Source organism: Gavialis gangeticus, unplaced genomic scaffold, assembly GCF_001723915.1.
Source record: "Gavialis gangeticus isolate Ggan-Ray unplaced genomic scaffold, GavGan_comp1, whole genome shotgun sequence".
Taxonomy (NCBI): Eukaryota; Metazoa; Chordata; order Crocodylia; family Gavialidae; genus Gavialis; species Gavialis gangeticus.
In genome coordinates, this window is record NW_017729032.1 from 156164096 (window position 1) to 156182019 (window position 17924).

General features: G+C 38.1%; 1 protein-coding gene across 1 annotated transcript in view; it reads left to right on the forward strand.

The window, feature by feature from the left end:
* The window catches only part of LOC109302288 (gamma-aminobutyric acid receptor subunit gamma-3), a 360992-nt gene that overhangs the window by 207185 nt on the left and 135883 nt on the right, over positions 1-17924 (forward strand). The window contains exon 4 of the mRNA XM_019523850.1: positions 17162-17299. Within this exon, the coding sequence (XP_019379395.1) occupies positions 17162-17299 (138 nt within the window). The remainder of the gene's footprint in view (positions 1-17161; positions 17300-17924) is intronic.

The following is a 17924-nucleotide window of genomic DNA, read 5'->3' on the forward strand; positions in this document are numbered from 1 at the left end:
GAAGTCCAGGAAGACTATGTCCACTGCTACCCCTGCATCTAATGATCTGGTGATCTGATCGTAAAAGGCCACCAGGTTGGTCTGACAGGACCTGCCACTGATGAACCCGTGTTGGTTGCCCCTAAGCATGCAGTCCCCTGCTGGCCCCTCCTGGATGTGTGCCAGAATAATTTTCTCGAACAGCTTGCCTAGGATCGAGGTAAGACTAACTGGCCTATAGTTTCCAGATGATTTATAGTAGGTCTGAAATATATTATGGATGATATGTGCTTGTCTACTACTACTACTACTAGTAGTAGATTTATATCCTGCTTTATCCAAAAGACTTGGAGCAGCTTACAATAAACAGTTACCAAGTCCTTCTAGGTTTGGGATGCTTCTGACGCCTGTCTGACAGTCTTACCTTCATCTTGCCTAATGTGAAGGCTTCACCTGCCATGGTAGCAGCTCTATATAACCCACTTCCTTCCCCTATGCTGATTTAAGATGTGCCCCGGTGATAACCCTTCTCATTCTAAAGGATCTTCTGCACCATGCTATGAATAACTTGCCAGAAATTGGCTTTTTCCTCTTTCTTACATTCAGGTTGGAGTGTGCATGAACTGGTAACATTTCTTACACCTATTCTGAGTGCTAGTTTGATGAATATATCCCTGTCACTGGCCTACTCTGCTTGTACCACTTTGTCATTCATGTCTCTATCCTCTATTCATAGTAAATCAGGCTTTAGCTTTCTCAAACTTCCTCAGCTTTCTCTCCATTCCATTTCACTTTTTGGAGGTATATCATCTATATTTTTCCTCCTCTTCCACATCTCAACCACTTCCACACTTCAGCCCATCACCAAGCTGAACTTGCATATTGCTAATTTGGTCTTCTGCCCTAGGAAAATATAAGAAAAAACATAGGCTTCTCTTGGTTGTTTTGTGTTACCTCATTTTAAAGGGTTTTTTCTCTCTCTATATATAAATCAGCTAATAGAACAGCAAAAACAAATACTAATAAACAGTTTGGACTAGGTCCTTCAGAAGTTCTGCTTACCAAATTGCCATTCACTACTTTGTCAACTGTTAATACACTGCCTACAGGGAATATAGACCATTAACAGTCATCAATAACTATCATGCCTTTCATAGGATTCTCCAATAATTTGGATTCTCTCTTTAAGTTAAACTGTCTTGTGAAACTGAAAGACACATTTTATAATAGATAATATATTTTTAGTCACTTGAGAGATTTGTTTAACAGTAATAAGAGCAGCAGAATTTTTTTTTTGGCGGGGGGGGGGGGGGAAGGAAGGGGGGGAAGCCCTTGCTTCTGTTTCAGGACAAAGGAGAATTTATTAGAGTTAGGGTTTGCTATACAAGCTGATTTTTTTGAGTTATGGATCTCTGAAAAAGAAATCAATATTTTCAGTTTTGGACAATTATTTTTTATCTTTATTTCTCTGCATGTAATGAACATCAGCAATGGCTTTTTAGAAGTTCATATTGATCTTTTAATTTCCATTGAACTCATAAAACTTTTATCTTCCATTAGTACACAATAAACTGAGTAGAACACATTTTAGAAGGGATTCTGTGATCTGTAAGCTATGATAGTGGCATTTCTGCTGCACATTATGTATTCACTTTTGCTACTGTGCACTAGGGCAGCCTAATGTACCTTTATGTAGTACCTCATATTGGAGGTACTAAACTTAATGTGCAATAGCAAAAGTGCATTAATGAACATGTAGATGCACCCATGGTGAATCAAAGATAATCTGTGGATGTCTAATTTCTGTTAAGCCTAATAAGTAGGTTTGGTGCTGTTTCAAGTTCTGTGGGCTATAATTTCAGTGGCCACTACATTTTAAATGAAACATTGTGATCCTCTATAATACTTCCTCCACTATAACATCTGATACAGGAAATGAACTGTGAAGGGAAAGCTATAACTGGCAGATTTTAAGGGAATTTCTGACCCATAGAAAAAAATCAGCAAAATGTTAACATTGGTGTTAAAAGCTTAAATATCAATTTTCTATTTTTTTTAATAATTACTTTTGAATTATTGTTTTTATTGGTGTAATTTTTTTTACTGTTTTAACTAGGTTTTTGGTATGTACATATAAAACTTAATGTATTTTTCTTTCTTTAGCAACACAGGAGATTCAACTGTGAAGCTTTTGGAATTTACTTCATGATGTAGATCCATTAACTGCAATATATTCACACTATATGTTTCTACTATTTTATACCTGCAATTCCCCTCTAATTGATATGACCAGATATTTAATTTTCAGGCCTAATTTTTTATTTTGATTTTAGTCAAACTCAGTCTTAATATGTGTGTGTAGATAGATAGATAGATAGATAGATAGATAGATCACATGGCAATTATACTGCAGTTATCTAGAATGTATAGTATAATTTTCAAAAGCTGTTATAGTGGCATGCTGCACACAAATTACATGCTATTTAAAAATCACTTGTACAAAGTACTAAAAAGTTTTAAAGGCTTAGATAGATCATTATTTAGAGAAATAAGGAACCTTTCTGGAGGTAAACTCCATTCTTTGCATAACTCTGCATATGGGAATATGGCATAAAAGGACAATGCAGATTTCACAGGGAGATTTGCCTCATATCCCAACCATTTGCAGTTTACTTATTTATGCTGCTGGAACTCTTTGTTTCTATCAGAATCTTCCACCACTGACTATGTGATTTCAGGCAAGGCACATTTACCTTGCATTTAGTATAAGAAAGTAATGGAGCATTTGAATAGTATTTTCTGAGTGTTTGTCTTTGGGATTTGTCCTGAGGATGTTAAACCTAAGATAAAGTTTAGTATTTACAAATAATGTGCTAAAAGCAGAATAATATTTTCTGTTCCTCAGCAAAAAATTGTAATTGCATTTGAACACAGTTCTGGATATTTTAGCATTGAGTATTTTAGTGCATATATTATTCATGTATTACAGATCTTTTTATTAATATGTAGGGGGTTTGACCAAGCCAAAGAATTTTAAGTTTGAAATCTACTCCTATTATAGATTCAGGATGGTACATCCAGCTCTGAGTTTTTTATAGCTTTGTTTTCCAGGGAATTCAGATTCACCATGTCTAGACACCAGTTGGTTTTAAATTTGAATAATATGAACTTTGAATTACTCAAATTCATCCAAGAATTTTTTGTCTGCTGTGCTTTTATTATGTTAGCTTTTTTGCCTCTCATAGAATTGATTTAAAATCCATAATTTATATAGAAATCTGTTCAAAGACTGACATCACCTACATCTGCCTGAGATGTACTTAATTATGCAGCTCTTTAAATCCTGTCGATCTCATGTAAAATTATGTGACTTATATAAAAAGCTGCTCTGGATTCCTATGAGAAACCAAGGCTGATATAGAATTCTCTTATATATCAATGTAAACTGATACCTGATTCAAAATATTCTACTGTGATAGTTAATTACAAACTGAAGCTATATCGGATTTTTTTGTTCCCTTTTTACTTAGTAAACTTTAGAAAGCTCAACACTTTAATCTGCTAAAATATACTCTATGCACCTGCATTTTTCCACTAAAACCAGTAACTTTTCTATTAAAATAATATTGTATTTATATTTTTAATAATCAGATAATTAGTCTGTTGTATGGCCTGCAATTTAGACAGATGGGAATTCAGCATGATTTACAAATAGATATTCTGGATGAAATTCTGTCCCTATATATGTGGTTATAATTCCTGCTATATGAATAGGGGTGAACATGTTAGAAGGTTGACTCTTATCCCAACACAGTGTCTAAATACAAAATATTGAAATAAGGAGCAAATTAAATTGCCCAAAGCTGTCAGCCTCAAACAGAGTTTGAAGAAACAGTCACTGCCCACATATCTGGAACATGGTACTGAATGGGGTAAAATCTTCACACCACTATCAATGTGCAGCACCACTGGTTTGGTATACTAGACATTCCTATGAGAGCATGACAGGGACTGCAAGCTTCCAGACAAATCACTCAGATGTATCTGAAGTTCTGCAATCCACCTGAGAAAGCCGCTTGGTAAAAAATCTTTTTTTTGACATGAACCCAGCTGCAAGATGAAATCGTTCACCCGAGGTTAAAGACTCAGGAGAATAACCTCAGTGGGCTACAGAGCATGAAGTTATATACAACAAAATCATTGCAATTATACTATACAATAAGAGCAATGATGTTGGATGTTAAATTGAAAATTTATCTAAATTCAAAAGTATCCACAATGGAAAATGTATGAGATACATGAGCACCTTATTGGAAGATCCAGCCACCAGGACCAACACTATTGCTTAAATGCTCCCTTTAGTCATATACTCCTGTTAATCACAGTTCTTCAGTGATCTCATCACCAGAGAAAGCAGGATTGAGGGATTACCAAATGTTGTTAGCAGAGAATAAAACAAGGTCCAATACAAAGATGTCCTAATATACTATACCACAGCTATTGTAGGCAGGAAAAGAACCTCTTCTTCTCTGTCAGGTCCTACCTTAAACAAGGAAGAAGGAAGAGGATGAAACAGAAGTAAAGGTTGGAAAGGAGAAAAGAGAGGGCCTAGAAGAGAAGCAATGGAAATGGATGGAGGCAAAAGATAAATAATTTAATAACAAATACTTCAAAATTACAACGGCCCTAAGGGAAGAAGGCTAGGTGTTTTGTAATTTCTATTTTTCCAGGGAAAAGCTATGATGGGGGATGCTCCATTAGCAAATAAACTAATCAAACACTTTCTTCTCCTTTTTTAAGTCTAGGACAGAGCCTACTTTCAAAACCTCACAATCTGCCCATAATCATCTCACAATAGAATCACCCTTTGTGAGCTGTTAATAGGTCTGAGCACACTATACATAGGTGTTCTTTGTATATGTGGGTAGACTGAAAATAGAGGGACAGAAAATTGCAAAGAACTGATGAGAATTTCTAATAGTAGAATGATGAGAAAATTTTAAGAAATGGCTAGGTCTTGGGCACAAATGATACAAATTTAGGCCTGTTATGAACAAAAAGAATGCAAGCTAACTAAGCATAAGATTTTTTTTAAAAGATGATGGAAAATTGTGTTCCTTTTCCTATGCCTTTCAGTTTAGAGTGCACATACTTTGGAGAAAACAGTCCTTAATATAAAGGTGTGATGTCACTAGCACATTATAGGCTTTTTTCCAAGCATATAAGGGTATACCCATTTACATCAGGGCTGTATTTACTCCTCTATCTCATCTGTTACATTGAGATTGTGTTTTTATTTGTTTCTTTGGTCATGCTTTTCAGTATTACTAATGTGCAGTTAATTAGCTATCAATTACCAATGCAAGCTAATGGGAGAAGAAGAATTGGCATAATTGCTCTGGTTATTGTTTAAGTTCCATTAATTATTTCCATTTTCAAATCAATTTAGCATATTCCATGTCTGCGTTTTTAAATGCCATGCCTTTTTGGGGGGAAAAAAAGGAAAAGGCTATTCATTGTCTTCATTATTCAGCATCTACTATTCTATGATTCTCTGATTCTGTGCACGAACAATGTATGAAAGACAACTGTCCAGAATTTGAAAAAAGTTGGATTCTTCAGTTAGGCATATGAAGTTAAAAAAAAAGGAGGGGGGGGGAAACATTTTTGCATAATTTATATTGTGTGCAGGTTTACTTGCCTTATACCTCCCTTCTCAGTACAGTAGGCTCCACTGTCTGGGGCAGTATCACCCAGGCATGTGCATAGTGTCAAAACTTTAATCTCAGAAAAGCCATAGTTTACAGGTGTTTAATGGAGGATGGGGAAGTGGATTTAAATATCAACAGGCTAGTGTTTGCTTTCTATTTATTTTATTTTATCTTTGTGATTGAATTTACTTTTGTACCTATATCTAAAGTAATGCCATAAAACACAGTGAAACCCCCAACCATTACGTTTTTTTCTATGCTGATATTTTATTTTAAGGAATTACTTCCTAAATATTCATCTCTAAGTAGAAGTGCATTATCTCCTGCAACTTCTTAATTTCAAACAATTGAAAGGATATCTAATCCATCTTTCATCTAAACTGTAGTGTTTCCAAGGTGCTTATCATCTTCCTGCCCAGAACCACCAATGAGAAGCAAGCCCTGTCCAATCATTCAACAAGCCCAGTTTGGTGTACCTTCCTAGCATTTAGGTAGCATAGATATCTTGGATATCTAGGGTCACAAGTATAAACCCCCATGCTGATTTCAGCTGCCAAACTTTTCACGGCACCCGGTGACAGTAGAAGCACCACTGATCCGCAGCGCCCAGCACTGCTCGGTGTGCAGCCACTCCTCTGCTGCCATATACAGCACCAGCACACACTGGCTTCTCAATGAGAGGGAGGTGAGGGGAGCTCAGTCTGCCCAAATAATATTTTCTCCCGGCGATTATGGTGGCAGGGCTTGTTTCCTATTATCAGTCCCAACTTTGGCAAGGAGGCAGTATAGGCTTAGCAAGACATGTGGCTTTTCTAACAAAAATTGGAGCAATTTGGCAATGACTAACTTTGAAACCTCTCCTTCCAAAATCCATAGCAATCTGGATAAAGACATATTCCCTCTGTCTGCAGCAGCAGCAACTGCAAATAAACATCTGTAAGGACCCTGACAAAAAAAAGGACAAGGTCAGCTTCTGAAGAAAGACCAACTTCATTGCCAGTGTCAGGGCCATCTCAGAATGGTCTATTTCTGGATGTTATCAGCTTTTCTGTCTTTACTGCATGTGACAGTGGTGACAGAGAAGTAGCCAGGATCTGACTCAAGGGAAGATCTGTCACTGAATCGCATTACAGGCAGGGTGAATGCCAGTAAAAAAGCGTATTTTGCAAGACATGCACTTTACTGCCATTGCAGTTAGCTGTGAGTAAAGACTGAAAGGTTGTTCTTCACTCATCTGAAATATAACCCCCTGCTTGTTTAGTGGTTGCACCATCCCTTAGTTAAACACACCTACATGAACATCAATCACTTACAGGATATCTCAGCTACAACCCTCCAGGTCTGTCATGTAAAGTCAGTTTCACAATTAGGCAACCCTCAAACATGTTGTCTGCCTTTCAGAACTGACATTTAATGTAGTTCTGATGCTACTCAATGACAGAGCTCTACCTGAGGCTGCCACTAGCTTCCTCCGAGATATCACTGTCACAGGCATTAGGTCCCTTTCTGATATTTAGAATGGTCTCAAGGGAGGCCCTAGAGCACTGTGAACAAAACTGAGATGACCCTCAATATCTGTGTACTCAGCCTGTCTGCCGTCTCCTCAGTTTCAACTTTACTGCTGTTATTTACACTCTTTTGAACATGGGCAACTGGTGCCTCCTAATACTGGGGAGGCACCAGTGGCCGATTGCTGACCGGGCAGAGGGGTCCCCCAGTGGCCAATTGCCAACTGGAGGGGGGGGGGCAAGGAGGTGTCCCAGAAGTGCCGGCGGAAAACCCGAAAATGTTTCTCTCAGGGGGGTGCACAGCCAATCTCAGGGGTTGCACATACAGCCATGTTCACCCCCTACACATCACCAATGCTTCTGAAGAAAAATATCAATGGTAAAAACATGTTGTTAAATGAAGTGGATCAGCTATGCTGGGACACATCCAGCCACACCTGATCTGCTTCATTGGGTGAAACAGATGTCACCTGTTTTTTCTTGTGGAGTCAGGCCCTTCCTGCTCCTGGGAGCAACCAGCACCTGATGCTGAGAGACAACCTTCAGGGTGTGCCTCTGCATAGGAGTTTCCCCTGTTGGTAGAGATGTGCCCAGATTCCCCTGGTGCATGTCTCCACACATCTCAGATTCCCCTGGTGCACATTTCCACAAACAGGAAAACCCCAGGGAATCTGACTTGGTGTGCACCTCTGCAAGTGGGGGAACTTGAGCAGGGAATTCCCAGGGCTTACAGCATCGGGCCCTGAAGTCCTGGGAGTTCCTGCCTGGGATGGCTTGAGAGTACAGGCAGCTCTGGGCTGCCTGTGCTCTTCTGTCATAAAGCAAACAGACTTCTGCCACAAAATATCACCACGAATCTTTACAAGCATAGAATCATAGAAAGTTAGGGTTGGAAGGGACCTCAAAAGGCCATCAAGTCTAACCCCCTGCTCAAAGCAGGACCATCCCGAACTAGATCACTTCAGCCATTCCACTGCTGTATTGCCCTCCCAGCCAATGTTACGGTGATTGAAGTCTCCCATGAGAAAAAGGGAAGGTGATCAGGAAACTTCCATTAGCTGTCTGAAGAAAGCTTCATTTACCTCATCCTCCTGGTCTGGTGATCTATACCAGACCCTCACCATGACATCACCCTTCGCTCTCCCTTCTAACCTTAAGCCAGAGAGTTTCAACAGACCTATCGCCAGTTGCATACTGGAGCTCTGAGCAATTATACAGCTTTTTTATATAAATTGCACTTCTCCTCCTCTTCTCCCCTGCCTGGCCTTCCTGAATAGTTTGTACTCATCCATGACAGTGCTCCAGTCATGTGAGCTATCCCACCAAGTCTCTGTTATTCCAATTGCATCATAGTTCATTGACTGTGCAAGGACTTCCAGTTGTTCTTGCTTGTTTCCCAGGCTCCATGCATTTATGTACAGACACCTGAGGTAACTAGCCAATTGCCTTACTTACCCAGGAATTTCTTTCTCCATTGCCCCCATCCCCTTGTGCTTCCTCCAGGTCTCTCACTTCCCCACTTACCTCAAGGCTATGGTCTCTACCTATGCTGCAGCCACAAATTTTGGGTATTATGGTGTCACAAGGGGTATGGACAACTATTTGCTTGGCCTTTCTGCCACCATAAAAATGCTGTAACAGCACACGGCCAACATCTGTTTCCAACCAACATGAGCTGTCCCTGGAGCAGAGCTAAGAAAATCAGATCAACTTCTTTTTCTGTTACATGCAAGTAATGAGTATGAGTATGACATGTAAATGGACAGGAATTCAAAAAATATATTACACAAAATAAAAACAAGAGGAAAAGGGGAGACATTTTTCTCAACTCTCATTGCTAGCAATATTGGGTAATTTTGTAGCTTTTTTCTAGGCAGTGTGTAAATAGATATACATTTTAAGGTCCATTTGCACATGAGAAATGGAGGAGAGAATAAGAAGAATGAGGAAAAGCAGGTAGCAAATGTGACAGTTTAGAGCCCAAATTTCCCATCACTAATGTAGGTACCAGTCCTGACAAAATTAATGGATTGTGCCAATGCAAATGAGGTGAAAATAGCATTCTGATAAATCTGAACATCTGTAAAGGAGCATGTAAACTTGCATTGTGGGCAATAAACAACTGATTTGAATTTAATCACCAGTGTCTTATTTCCCTTCTTGACACTTGACACTATCTAATGTCACAATAAAGGCAGAACATACATGATTTATAATACAAACATATTGCTTTTCTTTCCTGATGATTGTTATACTGCTGAAGCTACAAAAAATGCAGTATTCGTGTGTTATCAGATTTTACACCCAACAATTTAGAGGCCTTATTCCAATATCTGTTTTTCTACACATCACCTGTTGACTTCAGATCGATGGTATGATTTGACCCAAACACTGAACACTGCAATTTCCACAGGAAATTAGAACTTCCAATCAATATTCCTATTCCACACAGGAAAGAAATCTCTGAATTGCACCTGTTTGGAGACATTCACAGTAACTATTGAACCTGCATTGATTGTTTTGCTGAATTTTAGGTTTTCATGGTGAAAAGTCAAAGCAGATGAAGTGAGGAAATACAGTTGCATACAGTTGCTTTCAAAGCTAAATATCTGCTTCTGCACCAACCATCTGGTTTCCATGGAAAGTGTTCCAGTGCAAGTGCAAAGAATAATTATAAAATCATTTAATATTGATTATACATGTAATGGAAATTATTTAAGATGTGGTCAGCACATGACCTCAGTTATTACAATAACAAAAGGGAAGTGAAAACAAAATAAGCTGACCTTGAATAAATTGCTTTCAATAAGTTGACCTCGAAAAATGGCAAAAAAAGTATTCAATATTTAGTAATGTTAGCATTATTATTAGAATTACAGGAAGCTGTGCACACTGCATAAATGTTTGAAGTGCACAAATAATATAGAGAATTTCTAAGATGAATGTAAACTGTAGAAGGTACAAAGAAGGGCTACTAGATTGGGTAAGAGAATGAAGAACCTAATTTATGAGAGCTTGGATTAAAATACATTGAATTGTTTAGCTTAGCAAAGTGAAGAGTAAGAAGGAAATATTTTTACTCTATAAATCTATAAATAGATTTTTAAGTGAATTTAGAGAGGGAAAAGAGCTATTGACGTTAAAGAGCAGTATCAGCACAAATAGCTAGAAACTAGTTACAAATACATTTACACCAGAAATTAGAAGATAATTTCTAACAATAAAAGAAATGAATTTTTTCAGTAGTCTTCTGAATACAGTAGTGAGGGCAAAGAAGATGAATCAATTCAAGAGAAAGCTAAACAAGTTTATGGGATAGTCTGATAGGATAGCGATGGTCTTGGGACAATATTATTCAGCACTTGCAAGACATGGATTCAAGTACTTGTTTCTCAAAAATGAGGATGAGAGCAAATTCAGTCTTAGAGAGAGAAGTGGGAACTTGCCAAAAGTGGACTGCTACTCAGAAATCTCTTACTCCAACACTCCCTGAATTGCAACAGAATCTGTCCTAAATGGCTGATTTCAAGCTATAGGACTCCAGTGTGTAGTGTGTGACTATGATTTCAGTCTTTAATAATACTGGAAAAGTCTGCATTTTTGTCACCTAAATTAAGTAAAAATGCAGTCTTGGGGATAGGGGGAAAGCAAGATTCTTTTCAATATCACAGATTCTTCCTTTTGCAATTGTGGCTTCATTGTCTTTTGTTGTTTTTCAATTGATTTTGTTTACCTCTTTTAATATTAGAGTGTCAAGTTAACCTTATTTTTCATTCAGTTTTTTACAACATTATCTTCATAGACAACTTTATGGCATAACCAGTGTATCTGAGACCTTGCAATGGAAAATAGTAGGGCTGTGGAAACACCTGGAAAAGATAGACATTTATAGTGATAATACACTATTACTTGTATACCTGGCTGTACAACAAAAGGAACATGATAAAAGACTGTAATTTGGGGGCAGAAATTTTTGAGTCTATGAATGTGGGTCTCTCCACAGTGAAGCAAACTAGAGGCAGTTAGATTCCTTACAGCAAAAATATATATTGCATTGTATGTATATATATTGTATTTTGTGTGTGTATGTAGGTAGATAGATAGATAGATAGATAGATAGATAGATAGATAGATAGATAGATAGATAGATAGATGCATGCATGTACATACACATATATATGTAGGTATGTAACAGGACCCAAGTTTTGAGACTAGTTGTGGCACCCCCCTAGCAGCCACATTTGCCCCCACTCTGGATGCTCTAGAGATCCCCTTGCTGTCTCTCCTGCCACACCTTTATGGATGAGATGATTATTCAGTTGGGGAGACTGTGATCAGAGGTTGATGTGGGCTTTAAGTGCTTCATCTGGACTTGCTCATCATTGGATTCAGATCCTTGCCCTGAGTAGGACTCCACTTCTTACTCTTAGCCCAAGCCAAAAGTGGTTCATATAACACTGAACAGAGCCCTGTTCTCTGTACTAGGCCCCTGACCCTGTCTATCTTGTACTGGGCTTTGGCCCAGCCTCTCTGGCACTGATTATGGCCCCATTGGTCCTAAATGAGGCCTCCAGCCTCCCCATTGCCACACACATGCCTCACAGGGCTTATTCAGTCACTGTTCACTGGACCCTCTGGTTTTACATTAGCTTCTATTCACTTAGGCCCCCAACCCCTGTCTCAACTTCTGCTCACTCAGCTTCCACCCACTTGCCCTGGCTCTGGCCTGTTTGGCTCCATCCTACTTGCTCTGGCTTTGGTGGGCACCATGTGCAGAGTGCCCCTCAGACACCCTACTGTGGTTTCCAAACCACCCCTATAACCACTCCTAAACCTCTGGTATTGACTAGCCAATACTCAAACACAACTTTTAATCCCTTCTGGATCTCCTGAGGTCCTGTCAAATTTCTATCCCCTATCAACTGGCTCCCTTCAGCTTCTTTGCATGCCTATGTTGCCTGGGTTACCCTCTCTAGCAGCCTGGGCACTCAGAAGCTCTTTCCTCAGTAAATACCAGGGCCACACTGCCTTCTCTGGCTCAGAGACCAAAGTATAAACCACCTGAGTGTCACCCTTTCTGGTTCCTGATCTTCTGGTTCTCTGAACCAGGCACAGGGGTGTCTCCTTTGTACACTAATAAGCTTGCTCTCCTCTGCTGCAGCCAACCCAGCTGTTTTGAAGTCTTTAGTTACCAGACTGCCTGGACTTCTGCCCCTTGGCAGCTTATTTCAGGATAGTCACTCCTATCCCTGTCACCTTTGAACTGTTAACTTTAGCGCTTGGCCTTTGCTCAGCTGCCTGCCATATATTTTAGGCCTTGCTCACTGCCCTTTTCCTATTAAAGTAACAGAAGCCCTTACTCCCTCTTATTGTATGTATGCACCCAAGGAAATTAAACACTATTAAGGATATGAAGTCACTTGGATCTCAGATATAAAATATTCTTTAGCTGGATGTAAAGCTGGTCCATCAGAAATGTTACATCCTTTAAACAAATTGAAAAGTAAAAGCATCTAGCATTGGAACAGAAAGTAAGAACAGTCTTTCAATAGACTGAAACAACACTTATCTGAATCATCAGTACTTATTTTCTTTGATGTAAGTAAGCTAGCCATTGTAAGAGCAGAAGCCAGGAACTGCAGATTAGAGGGAGATGATTAATAAAAAGGAAAGGACAGTCAGCTGAAGCCAGTAGCATACTGATTTAAAACAATGACTGATGCTAGGGCTTGTTATACTCCAAAGAAATTTCTCACTGCAGTAAACACATCTAGAAAATGACAAAATACTGGAGGATTATATTTTCTTAAACTTCTCACTGACCCCAAAGAGATAAATAGTTATCCTTATTCCTTAGATCATGTAAGCTTATCAGTAAGCTAAGCAAATGCAGTCTAGATGAAAGCAATGTAAGGTAGATACATAACTGGTTGGATCCTGATGCTCAAAGAGTAGTTATCAATGGCTCAATGTCTAGGTGGGAGGGGAGGTATCAAGTGTGGTTCCCCAGGGGTATGTTTGGGGTCCAGTATTGTTTAGTATCTTCATGAATAATTTGGAAGATTGGACTGAGTGCACGCTTAGCAAATTTGCAGGTGACACCAAGTTGGGTGGAGTTGCAGACTCCCTGGAGGGTAGGGCTGGGATGCAGAATGACCTTGATAAGCTAGAGAAATGGTCATTTGAAATTCAATAGGAAAAGTGCAAATGACAAGGCTGGGCTGCTGTACCACAGAAAAGGAACTGGGGGTTATAGTGGACCATTAGCTCAATGAGCCAACAACGTGCTTTTGTTGAAAAAAGAAGTATACTGGGCTGTACTAATAGGGATGTCACCAGCTTGTCAAGGGAAGTGATTTTTTGTCTTTATTCAGCATGCACCTACTCCAGACACTTTTAAGAAACATATGGATGCTTATCTTGCTGGGATCCTTTGACCCTAACTGACTTCCTGCCCCTTGGGCAGGAGGCTGGACACAATGATTTGACAAGGTTCCTTCCAGCCCTGATGTATATGAAATGAATCAGCACTGGTGAGGCCTCATCTGGAGTATGGGGTCCAGTTTTGAGCACTGTACTGCAAGAAGGACATGGCTAAATTAGAAGGAGTTCAGAGAAGAACAACAAAATAATAAAGGGTTTGAAAAGCAGGAAGATCTGAATGAACTGAACTGTGATTAATTAGTCTGCAGAAAAAAGATTGATGGGCGATCTGACAAACACCTTCAAATACCTGAAGGATGGTTATACAGGAATGGCAGTGATACACTTTCCTTTGTAGGTGACGTGGCAGGACAAGGAGCAATGCCTTAAATTGCAGTAAGGTAAATTTAGGTTGGATATTAGGAAAAACTTTGTTAACATGAGGGTGCTTGATGGGAACAGCCTACATGCAAACGTTGTGGAATCTCCATTGTTCGAAGCTTTTAAGAGCAGGTTATACAAACACATAGCTAGGATCCATCAGGGATGATCCTGCATGAGGAAAGGGCTGGACTATTTGTTCTTCAGCCATACTATTCCAAAATTCTCTGATTCAAATGTGCTAATAAGCAGGGATCCTGGTTTTCTTTGATAAAAAAAAAATCCCAATTTTCAGGTTAAAAAATGTAACTATAGATATAGATATCAATATAGATATAGGTATCTAGCTAGCTAGCTATATATATCTATCTCTAGACAGACAGACAGACAGACAGATAGACAGATAGATAGATAATTGTGTTTCATTTAATCATGAAAAAATGTGGATTTTGGGTTACTTTTTTTAACTTGAAAATTGGGGATTTTTCTATCAGCAAAAACCAGGATCCCTGCTGGCAGCAAGGGGTAGACCCTCATAGCTGGGAGCTCCTCAGTTGATGGTGCTCCCAGGCAGAGAGGAGCACTTGGCTGCATGTTCAATTAACAGTGTGACTACAACAGGCTATACAATTATTACACATTTTTTGTGGAATAACTTTGTAGTTTATTACTTGTAATTGCTTGAATGTGTAGCTGGGCCACAACTCAAGGTGTGATTACTTGGATAATCACACCTGACATGTAACATGTAAAGGGGCCCATAATCATGCAAAGGGGAAGTAGGATCTGGCCCAAGGAATCTGACAATGATATTTTCACTACTGACAACTTGAGACACGTCTCCTGCTAATAGTTAGGCACTGCTTTCATGTGACACACTGATCTTATAATTGCTAATCAGTGAGAAAACCCCTCAGCCTTAGTATACATACCAATTTATTTGGTGCTTCCTATATGAATTGTGAGGACCTAGTACAGGGTTCTCAAAATAAGAATCTTTTTAATGTGAAAAATGGAGTGAATTTATTTCAGTTTGAAGCTTACACAGAGACTTTTGAGTAGAGAAGTCATCAGTTAGAAGTAAGTTTTTTAGAGCTAGTGGGAACCTTATTCCTTAATTACATAGTTTGAATCACTTCTTTTAATCTACCTGGCATTAAATGACCCTTTAAGTTGTCCTCGGAGATTATTACAGCAGACCTGTCTGGAAAAATCTTTTGGCGAAATATAGATGAATGTTTTATTTATCTATTTTCTGTGACAGTTGTGTTTGGGGTGTTTGTTTTCTTGTTTTATTTTTTCCCCATCATGTGATGGAGAGTATATAAACATTGCCCTCTTAAATTAACATTTTTTTTAAGAGATCATGAATAAAGGTCTTGTAGGTGTCTGTCTTGGTGTTGGGATGAGGGGTAAATGAGGTGGTATATAATAATGGCATAGCAAAGTAGACCTTTAAACAAGGCGAAAAGATTCTTAGAGTCCTGGAACTATATCATGGCTTGGCAATGGTCAACAAAGAAAAAAGGGGAAATTATCAATAAGGTAGATGTGTGTATGAGAGGTTTTTGTTTTTGTTTTACTTTTCATTTAAAGTAAAAGTTTGCCTCTTGATCTATATCTGGTTTATTATTTGATAGCAATCAATATTACAATACATGGATGCATTGATACCCTAACTAGTAATGGCCTCTTACTCTTTTCTAGACATTTTGTTGTTTTGCTCACAACAAGCTGAAAGTTTGTTATGGAACATTCTTCTTTCAGAAAATGTCATTCTTTCTATTGCAAAATTTCCCAAAGGAATGCATTAATTTTGACAAAATTTTGTTTTGGAAAGGAAAAGCATTTTAACAGGTCAAAACAAACCATTTGAATGTTTATGATATATTACGTTTTTCATGCTGAAATATTTCATCTTGAAATTTATATTAGTTTGCCTTATAAAATTAACATTTAAAAGAAAAATTAAAATAAAGAATTTCAATTTTGGCTAGTCTGAAGTTTTTCCTTCCAAAAGTTTCATTTTGCAAATCATTTTGAAAATCCATTCCAACTAAACTAATTTTCAAAATTGTGTAACTTCCTCCAAAATGGAAATTCTGATTCTCTCACAGTTTTTAGTCACCATTTATTTGAGTGAATCTCTGGAAGGTTTCTAATCATTTAGCAATTCATGTAAATATTCTGCAATAAAATGGAAATTTGGCAATAGAATTATTACTATTAATTAGTATACAGCTAAAAGAGTTCTTAAGCTATTTCACTTATATAGATCATGTACTATTATATTAAATACCACAGCCTTTAAAACTAATTGTGGAACAGTCATTTTAAAAATACCATGCCAATAAAAACTTTGCTTTGTTGCATTGTTCATTTTAGTAATATCATGACATATACCATATTAAAGGTTTTTTTCTATTTTAAAAACTAATCAGACTTTTAAATAACTTTTCTTCTCTTATACAGTGATACTTTTAATATGCTGGGTTTTTTAATGAAAGAAAGAACTGCATCAGAAAATGTTCACACTACAGTAATATAATATGTGACAAGACATTAATTTAGTATAAAAATCTGTATCCCTGGAAAATATATCTTATTTAAGACTCATCTATTACCTCCCACTCACTTGGAAAAAATATTCTGTGAATAAAAAAAAATTAAACCCTAAATTTGCTTAAGTCAATTTTCATGCCCCCCAAATGACCAAGCTCCTTAAAAATTTAGCCAGTATTTTTAAATTTTGGTTTGAGTACTTTTTAATGAAAAAAAATCCTGAGAAATGCATTTTGTCTTCAAACCTTTAATTTAGACAAAAACAGTTCTCATTTTAAAACAATGACTGGACAGAAAAATATTTACCAGCTTTTGTTTGTATTTTCTCCACTTCTCCTGTGAACTTCTGTCTATATAGAAGTCTATGGGTGTTTGTAGCAATTCTTTTCAGTCTTGCTAGGATATAAGCTATTTTTACTATGCCCGAAAATAAAACCTCTCTTCTGCTGAATCATATCAATACAGTTAAGGGGAGAGAGGAGGGAATACAGAGCAGATGGCTTAAGGGTTTAAAAACTCCCAACTTTTCATAAATTTAAACTATAATACTGCTTTCTAACATTTCTTTATAACAGGGAACTTTTTTTTAATTTACAGATGGCTATCCAAAAGAAGAAATGATTTACAGATGGAGAAAAAACTCTGTTGAAGCTGCTGACCAGAAGTCTTGGAGACTCTATCAGTTTGACTTCATGGGTCTCAGAAACACTTCAGAAATTGTAAAGACTTCTGCAGGTAAGAATGAAATTACTTGGATTGCTCATTTCTAAAGGTTAAGAGTGCTCTTTTAGATTTTGTGTGCAACATGAACCCATCTGTGCTTTCATTCTCACAATCTTTATCATTTGATTTACTACATTAAAATCTATCATATATGTTTGGCTCTAACTGGGTACATTTACATGATACATTTACTCTGTGGCTCACTAATTAGCTCCATAGTAAAGTGTCAGCTTCTACATGTGTGGTGCTATTTGGTCAGAGTAAACTAATTAACCAGTATAGTATGCCCAATGCAAGTTATTTACTACACCACAATGCACGTGTAGATGCTGACCAGAGCTGGCTGCGTCATCAGGGTGCTACAGGGTGGGGTTGCCTTCCAACTAGTCCTGCACTGTAGCACCCATGTGCCCTAGCCAGCCCCTCTGCAGCATATTGAGCAGGGTCAGAGAAGCCCTGGCTAGCAGGCTGACTCCTGGGGCCCCCTACCAACCAGAGCTGTGCTGCTCTGGTTGAACATGTTGCGGTCCCACGCACACGTATAAATGTAGTGCCTAGGAGGAATAAAATCTGGCGTGAACTATACCAGCATTTATTTCATTGAATTAATTTCATATGTAGACACATCCACTGAGTG